Source organism: Tachysurus fulvidraco, chromosome 5 (genome assembly GCF_022655615.1).
Source record: "Tachysurus fulvidraco isolate hzauxx_2018 chromosome 5, HZAU_PFXX_2.0, whole genome shotgun sequence".
NCBI classification, from domain to species: domain Eukaryota; kingdom Metazoa; phylum Chordata; class Actinopteri; order Siluriformes; family Bagridae; genus Tachysurus; species Tachysurus fulvidraco.
Window position 1 is genome coordinate 8,308,673 of NC_062522.1, and position 9,217 is coordinate 8,317,889.

Here is a 9,217-nt window from a genome sequence, read left to right on the forward strand (position 1 = left end):
ACACACACACACACACACACACACCACTATATCCTCCTCTCCGCTCTCTCACACACACACACACACACACACACACACACACACACACACACACACACACCACTATATCCCCCTCTCCGCTCTCACACACACACACACACACACACACACACACACACACACACACACACACACCACTATATCCTCCTCTCCGCTCTCACACACACACACACACACACACACACACACACACACACACACACACACACACACACACACACACACACACCACTATATCCCCCTCTCCGCTCTCACACACAGCAGGTTTGTCAGGAACACGACAGCGGAAAGTCTTCTGTGTTTTCTCTTTTAAACCGGAAATAAGCGACAGCCGGTGAGCCTTTGGAAGAAAATACGGGAAGGAAGCAGCTGAGTTCGGCGAAGGAAAAGCGAAAAGAGGGATTGGCTACAAAGTTACACTGACGGTAAAAAAAGGAAAAGAAAAGAAAAAAAAGAAGCGTTGCTACGATAATGGGAGAAAGAAACGCCACGGAGCGCGCGAGCTGAACCCGAGCGCCTGTAAACACGACACTGTCTCGTGCTTAACGCTTACTGCACGGTGAAAAGCGTCACCATGCCCGTGAAAAGCAAGTATAATTTAGTGGACGACGGACACGACCTGCGGATTCCTCTGCACAATGAGGACGCTTTCCAACACGGGATCAACTTCGAGGCGAAGGTGAGAATCTGTGCTTTGGTTTGGAGCAGACAGGAAACTTGTTTACTACTACTACTACTACTACTACTACTACTATTATTATTATTATTATTATTATTATTATTAGTATTATTATTCGTATTTTTTATTATTTATTATTATTATTATTAGTAGTAGTAGTAGTAGTAGAAGTAGAAGTAGTAGTATTTATTATTATTATTATTATTATTATTATTATTTATTATTATTATTATTATTATTATTATTATTATTATTATTATTATTAGTAGTAGTAGAAGTAGAAGTAGTAGTAGTATTTATTATTATTATTATTATTATTATTTATTATTATTATTATTATTATTATTATTATTAGTAGTAGTAGTAGTAGTATTTATTATTATTATTATTTTTAGTAGTAGAAGTAGAAGTAGTAGTATCATTATTTATTATTATTATTATTATTATTTATTAAGACTAATTTATTATTATTATTTTTATTATTATTATTTATTAAGATTATTATGTATTATTGTTATTGCTATTATTATTTATTCTTATTATTATTATCATTATTATTACTACTACTACTACTATTATTATTATTATTATTATTATTATTATTATTATTATTCTTTATCACTGTACAGAAGACGTTGTACCAGGCGACTTGTTTACCAGCAACTAAAGTAAACATACAAGTCAAATAAGTTACACTGAAACAGAAAAGTAATTATTTGTTTTGTTTGTTTTGTTTTGTTTGTTTTGTTTTGTTTTGTCAGTATATTGGTAGCCTGGATGTGTCTCGACCCAACAGCCGGGTAGAAATAGTAGCTGCCATGAGACGGATTCGGGTAAGTTTCCATCCTGGTTTATAACCTTGTTTCCTGTTAAATAAAGCCTCATTTGTTGAAGTGGACACACGTGTTTAGTTCGCTCTCTAAGACAAACGAGATCCTGGGCACCTTAGTCTCAGAATTAATCTGAAATACAGGGACAGATCAGTTGGTAGACTGGAAGCAACACAAGGTGGAGTAAGAGCTGATATTCAAGGCCAGGCTTGTTAGAGCTCATTGTGTTAAGATTGATCTGGCTGTTTATTTCAAGCCTTCCTGTGGTCACAGATTTACCTAAACGTCTTACCAGCAAGCCTCTAACAGGATGTGACAGCCATTCCAGCACATTTGTCCTGTGTTCATCACATTATTCTGCACTCACGGCTCGTTTTCTGCTCTTGTAAAGTTTCCCCTGAACCAAATCCGGATCTCATCAACAATCCCAGCAGTATTGTGTAGATTTAATTCTAGGAAATGCTGCTGTAATCATAAAGCACATCTCAGGCCGCTTAACATCCTGTTCGTAAGGTTTCTTGTTATTTTTGTACAGGAATGATTTATAATCTCTCTGTCAGGTGATTAGAAAAGGGTTCCCCATTCGAGTCTGGTTCCTCTCAGGGTTACTTCCTCATGTTGGAGATTGTTCTTGCTCATTGGGGATTCCAATCTACATCCAGTGTCCCTTACAGCTGCTTTCCGATAATGTCTGTTTGTTCTGTTTCAAATTCCTCACCACTTTCACACCAAAGGGGAAAATATACTTCACTTTCATTACACATCCACATGTGCGTGTTACGAGTGGCACTGTTCACATATCCGCTTGTGTATCTCATGTACTTCTGGAAGATTAGCATCAGGGTTTCACCAGATGGCATCATCATAGCCAAAACAGCTGGATTCCAGGTCAAACTGAATATTTTTCCTGTATTATTTGGGGATTTATTTAATTCCTAAAGAGATAGACAAGCTCGGTTTCTCTCCAAAACCGTGTACAGTCGTTGTGATTGTTGTCATGATCTCAAATCAAAAATCTTCTTTGTGCATTCAGAAATATTTGCTGAGCTAGAAAATCTGGCTGAAAAGCTTTCAGCAATTTCAGAAGGTTTTTAAAATGCAAACAATAGCCGTAATAAAACTATTATGAAACAGGAAAACTGTTACTGTTAACGCTTAGCAGTTGACAATATTGTTTATGTTGTGTTTGGTCAGTTGAAATGCATCATAGATAGCGATAAGCACTGTTTACATTGGTTTCCCACCACTAGGAAAGTTCACGTTAATTTCTGAGGATGTGCACAAGTGACACACCAAGCGACCGCAGGATACACACGGCGGCCATCTTACGTAGCGCACAGAATACGTACTGAACAAAAAGTATAAACCAGCCTTTAGTTTAGTCATTGCTTGTGGTTGTGCGAGAACGGTAAGGCTTTTTAGGCTACAGCCCACTGTCCGTACTAGCTAGTTACACGCCAGAACCAACAACAATCTTTTCTACTTCCTTCCAAGCTTTTCTTTTCCCTCTTAAAATATACGTAGACATTTAGTGAGATTCTATTACACGTTTATACAGTAAAATGGGAAGTAATTACAGTTAGGAATTGTAATACGGGAGTGAGGAAGTGAAGAAATGACCACAAGCAGGCTCGTAGGCTCGGCTTGAGATCTTATGTGAGCCATTCGTTTGTATTTACCACATCATACCTAATTTGAATAGAATCGAGGGGATTTCAATACAGACGTCGCTTGTCACGTTGCACAGCCGACACGGAAATCGTGCGCTATCGGACTTCAGAAGCATAATCAATATGATCTTCTATGATTTCAGACATTTCCAGAATATGACAGAACTCCGTAATTAGCACGTTACGTAATGAAGGAGCTGTAGTATCCGACACGGTTGCGCCAATTCACCAGAGACAAGCGTATGATATTCGGAAGGGAAAAAATTCTCTGTGCTTATAAACTTCAGCTTACTCATCACCTGAGTCACAGTGTAAAGTGTTTTGTGCCTGCTGCAGCACTGAGAGCTGATGGGTTTGGAGAATAACCTTTTGGACCTGCGTTGTCATTTCGTAATCCTTTGAAATCCCTACAGCGTAACGCATGCTGTTTCTGCCGATCTATATCCGCATCCAGTCTGCTGTTATGAAATATTCATACAACTCTGAATGAGTGAAGACGCTTCATTTGAGCAAGGTGTCGAGTAAATCACAAATTCCCAAACCTTAACCTTTAAAGGGGTTTATTCGAACATGACACACACGCGTGTGTGTGCCTTCGAGTATGCTTTCGGTCAAACCTTTTTTTCTTAAGTGTAGTAATTTGTTATTGATTCAGTAAATGTGTATTCTTAATGTTACAACATTTACTACATTGTTCTCTTCTGTTTCTCTGAAACGTGTCTGCTTTTCAAGTCCACAAAAGACTCCGAGGCACGGACCCACGATGTAGACACAGTTAATCTTTTCCTAAGTGTTTTTGTTGTAAATAATGGGAGAGCCCTTTTGTCTTTGCTCCCCCATATGACTCTCTCTGTCTCCCTCTCTGTCTTCCCCCGTCACCGTCGTAACTTTAAGGCAACGTCTTTACAGTGAAGCATTGTGTCCGCTGAAGAGGTGTCGGGAATTCGTTGGCTGTAAAAGCTTTGTTTTTGCAGCGCCGTGGTTTCCATCACACCAGCACACATTGGTTGCAAATGATCCTATTAACCTTTTCAGTGTGTTGGACCCCCTGCCATGGCATGGCAGCTGCTGGAGAAGGGCCAGGCATTTGTAACGTACATTTTTAAAGAGGGATAGTGGTTTTCCCTTGTGTTCTGCAGAGAGAAAGTTTTAAAAAAGCTCCAAAGTAGGACATCACGTAGACCAGGGGTGTCAAACTCTGGCCCGCGGTATAATTATATTTGGCCCGCGAGATCGTATCAGATGTGCATTACAGCTGTCTAGCCGCATGCTCCGCTAATACTACAAATCCCAGAATGCCTTGCTACTGTATTGATACGTAGTTACGAACAGAAAGCGGCCCTCATTCTCTGTTGACAGTCAATAACAACCATGTTACAGTCACATCGGGCAAGTTAATTCCAACCTCCACAAAAATGGCCAAGCGAAAGATGGACAATAGGAGTGTTCAAGACAGGAGGGAGGCAGATTACGAATCTGTTCACGAATATAAAGGACAGATCTGTTTGTCTTGTGTGCTAACGGAGCTAATGTGTCTGTAACAGAAGAATATAACATAAGAAGACACTATGAAACAAAACATTATGAGAAGTATAAGGACCTGGACGTAAAGCAGAAGCTCCAGAAGGCGAAAAAAAAGTCTGGTTTCCCGACAGACTATGTTCATGAAAGCAAAATCAAAAAGTGAAGCTGCTGTAAAGACTGTAAAGCTTTATCGTGGCAGCAGAGACGGCAAAATCTGCCCGGCCCTTTAACGAGGGAGAGTTTGTCAAAAAGTGTATGGTCAAAGTTTGCGACATGAACACCACTGATGTGTCTTTTATTTCAAATCTAATTTCTTATGCGTTTGTAATATCAAGCTCTGGTTGTTCCAAATCCTGTGTTTAAGCAAAACTAAAGTTTGTTTCCATATGAAAAAGGTTGAACATTACATATCAGTTACAGTTCATTTTTCAATAAATATTCAGTTTGACACCCCTGACATAGACAGATGGTAATTGATTAGCTCAAATGACTTGGTTGGCACTGTGGGCACAGGGGGAAAGGGTTCTAGGTAGAACCTTTTCTACATAGAGAACCTTTCTTACATGTGGTGACCTGGGAACACCATTAGAAATCTTTTTTTGTTTTGTATGTTTTGTATACCAACTACAAAAGGTTCGAAGAAAGTCTGGTTAGCTGCAAACACGCATTCTGAACTCCGCAGAAATTCTGTTCCGACTGCAAAGCAGCCGGTATGCGATTACAAGGCGAATCGATTACGCCGGGTCTGTTCCCTGCAGCACCGAGCTACCCGACAGCTCCATCAAAGGTCAACGTTCAACGATATAGGAAACTGCACACAAGCTAGGCAGCTTTCAGGCCACGTCACACCGGCATTAACACGCATCCTCGGGTGAGACACACGATCCGTTCCCACCTGGAATTATGAACACATAACCAGGGAGGGCTTGTGATTAAAGCGAATACGTCATTTCTTCTGCAGAAAGGCTGTCGCACACATTTATTATGTCAGTGTTTAGTCTAGCATTTAAGGTGTTGGACTACCGATCAGAAGGTTGTGAGTTGGAATTCCAGGTCCACCAAGCTGCTACTGCTGGGCCCCTGAGCCAGGCCCTTAACCCTCAGTTGTATAAAATGTTGCCGAACAACCCTCCATTGTTCCGTCGTCTGAAAATGAGATATGAAGCAAATTTAACAAGCTTTTTGAGGGGACATAGTAGCGTAGAGCTTAAGACATTGGGCTACTACTTTTGAAAAATTGAGACTTCAAATCGCAAACCACACTGTCTTCGCTGGGCCCCTGAGCAAGGCCCTTAAACCTCAGTTGTATAAAATGTTGCCAAATGCTGCACATGTAAGATGATGTTTAGCTTTAGTCTTTATCCATCAGTGTAGAGGCTGAGAGTTCTACCAGGATGATTTTCAGAAATAAGAAGGCAGTCAGTTGACTGTTTGGTCCTACACTGCTGTTCAGGGCACATGGTGATGAACGATGATGAATTTGGGGCATGGAAGCCATTATTATCACCACATATACATTACAGTGACATGTTTTTCCTCACATATCCTAAATGAGGAGTTCGGAGTCGGAGCACAGGGGCAGCTACAGTACAGGAGAGTTAAGAGCCTTGCTCATGGGCCTACAGCGGCAGCTTGGCACTGCTGGGACCTGAACCCCAATCCTCTGATCAACAACCCAGAGAATTAACCACTTGAGCCACCTTAAATAGACATCGAGCGCATTCACTCTCACACTACATGGACGTGACAGGGCCGTACACGATCCAGACCACCGAATACGGTTTGAGTGATCGGATCACGTTGTATCTCCGAGAAACATTTGAACCTGTCCACATCTTTACCCGTGACCTGATTACTCAGGGCGCATGTTTAATGCCAGGGTCGAACAAGACCTGAGGCGTCTTTAGGCAGACTGTTTTTATCACTACTGCAAGTGATCATGCTTTATCTGTAAGAAGCTTCTCACCCAGCTCGATCTTACGCTTTGCTGAAAACGTAGCCGTGATTACAAAGTAAGTCACATATTTACTTTGATTGATTTTTTTTTTTTAGATAGATTTTTTTTAATCGATTTATGGTTTCTTAAAGGTCGACGGATCAAAGTACGTTATAAGCTGGAAATCCAATTTGCTCAATTATTTATTTTTGGTTATTTGCCAGAGGAATGTCTGAAGGAATCTTATTTAAATCATACTATTTTTAAATTATTGGAGTGTCCTTTTTACTACTTACAGTTTAAGGAACCTATGACTTTTAAAATATATCGATTGTTAAATATCTTTGTTTGGACATTTGGGTGTCAAAAAAAAAAATTAAAATCTTACGCAGACTTCTTGAAAATTTCAGTTGCAAGGTATATTACAGTACTTTTTCTTATATCACTTTGTAAAGTACTATAGGGTTTTGGGCCAGGGGTTTGTCAGCAAATACCTTGAGGTCCAGATGCAGACCCAGCAGCGTATTACTGAGGATCAATCAGAGGAAAAAAACAAACTGTTAAAGAAGCAATCAATGAGTAGAAAAAACTGGCTGTAGTTCAGTGGCTCAGTGCCATAAATCTTCACAGCCTTCGTAGCAGCGCTTCAACTGCAGCCAATCACATGCAATTTAAATCTAAATGATTTAGCCAAAGACAGCTTGTTGAGCAAGGAACAAGCTTTTTTACACATGTGTGATCTGCTGGATTTAGTGAAGCGATCGTTCAAAGAAAAAAAAAACAAAGAAGGAAGGAAAGATGATGTCTTCAGTTTTAGAATCTGGTTGCGGTCAAAATAAAAAAAAAAGTAACCGCTTCAAACCGACGCGTCCTACTTATAGTCTTGACGTAATTGCCGATGTTTATGTGGTAAAAGTTGTCAATGTTAGCCATTGAATCATATTAGTGGTTCTGCAGTGGGTTTTAGATATCCTGACCTTTCCAGATGTATGAGTATTAATTGAAACTTGGTCGTATTTGCAGGATAGTATTTGTTACATTGCGGTAGAGCGCTTCAGATGTTCCTTGAAGGAACATTGAAGAGCTTTTTTCTAGCCTAGCCTACATATTAGCCTGTTTTATGATTGGAATTTAGTGCACCCCAGATATAAGTCTTTGGTCTTCTTGCAACTTATTAAAAGTGTCCTCTGGTGGACTCCCGACTGGCAGAGTTGTCTAGGGTTTCAGAACGTTGTCGGGAAAATGCAGGTTTGTGGCTAGCATTCTGTGTGGAGTGTGTGTGGAGTTTGCATGTTCTCTCCGTGCCTCGGGGTTTAATCCAGGTACTCCGGTTTAGTCCCCCTGGTCCAAAGACATGCATGGTAGGTTGATTGGCATCTCTGGAAAATTGTCTGTAGTGTGTGAGTGTGTGAGTGAATGAGAGTGTGTGTGCCCTGTGATGGGTTGGCACTCTGTCCAGGGTGTATCCTGCCTCGATGCCCGATGACGCCTGAGATAGGCACAGGCTCCCCGTGACCCGAGTAGTTCGGATAATCGGTAGAAATTGAGTGAGTGAATGAATGAATTTAATATTCATGCATCTGTAGTGCTGAAATGAAGCATCTGTCTCAAAATTACTTTTCCATCTATATAAGCCTCGTGTCCTTGCCTTCAGATTTTTTTGCGGAGAATTTAATTTCGAACGACGCTGGAAGTGCAAACTAAAAAAAAAAAAAAAAAAAAAAATTCAACATGATTACAGAAGAAAAGAAGAATAAAAAAAACATTTGTCTCGCGCTCCGGTTCGTTTCTATTCGCCCAAGCATATCGAGCCGAGCTCTTTTATGGCTTAAAGGATTAATTTCTTGCTAATCTAACATTGCTTTGTTAATTGCCAGCGATTTTTATGAAACGGTGAAATAGATAATGTGTAAGAGTGTCTAGAACAGACTAATTCGCTAAATCACTGTAGCTCTCTGATCAAATATCTCTCCCCGCCTCAGAACAATGTCAGCACACAGTAGAAGGAGAAAAGAACCTAGATACCCATCATGTGTAATTAAATATTGGATATAAAAGCCTAAAGGCCCTGAAGATATCCCTGTATAGGAAATGGGTGTAGAGCCTATTGGGAAATTAAAGCCTTGAAGAAAAAAAACAATGGCTTGCTGTTTTCATTTCACCACCTTGCAGGTTATAGGACACCATCTTTATTTTTCTTTCTTCATTTTATTGATGTATATACAGTACAAGGGCAATAGCTTACACGTGTTTCGTGATGCCCTCGGCACCAGGAGGTAAACGTTTTCTTGAAAGTCGTAGCCAGGGTTTTATTTTTCTTATACCAAAGATATTGACGTTCATCTGATCAGTTACGTGGTAGAACATGCACAAGATGATCTCTGTTCATTTCTTCTGTTCTGCCTCACCAGTCTGTCTGTAGTGAAAAAGGCATAAACAAACAAACAAACAAACAAACAATTAAATAAATAAAAACCAGCTCGTGTTACTAGAAATCTTATAGCTCCATGTTGATCCCCTGCATAAATGTTACAAATCT

The 9,217-nt window shown here is 40.0% G+C and overlaps 1 protein-coding gene across 4 annotated transcripts in view; it reads left to right on the forward strand.

Annotated features, from left to right (window-relative positions):
- The first annotated feature begins 201 nt into the window (after positions 1–201).
- Positions 202–9,217, forward strand: part of nos1apa (nitric oxide synthase 1 (neuronal) adaptor protein a) — a 143,612-nt gene continuing 134,596 nt past the window's right edge. The window contains exons 1-2 of one of the 4 annotated variants that reach the window (XM_027154433.2): positions 202–718; positions 1,480–1,551. In XM_027154433.2, coding sequence (XP_027010234.1) covers positions 614–718; positions 1,480–1,551 — 177 coding nt within the window. In that variant the 5' untranslated portion in view covers positions 202–613. The remainder of the gene's footprint in view (positions 719–1,479; positions 1,552–9,217) is intronic. The other 3 variants (XM_047813730.1, XM_027154431.2, XM_027154432.2) reach the window with 3 other exon arrangements.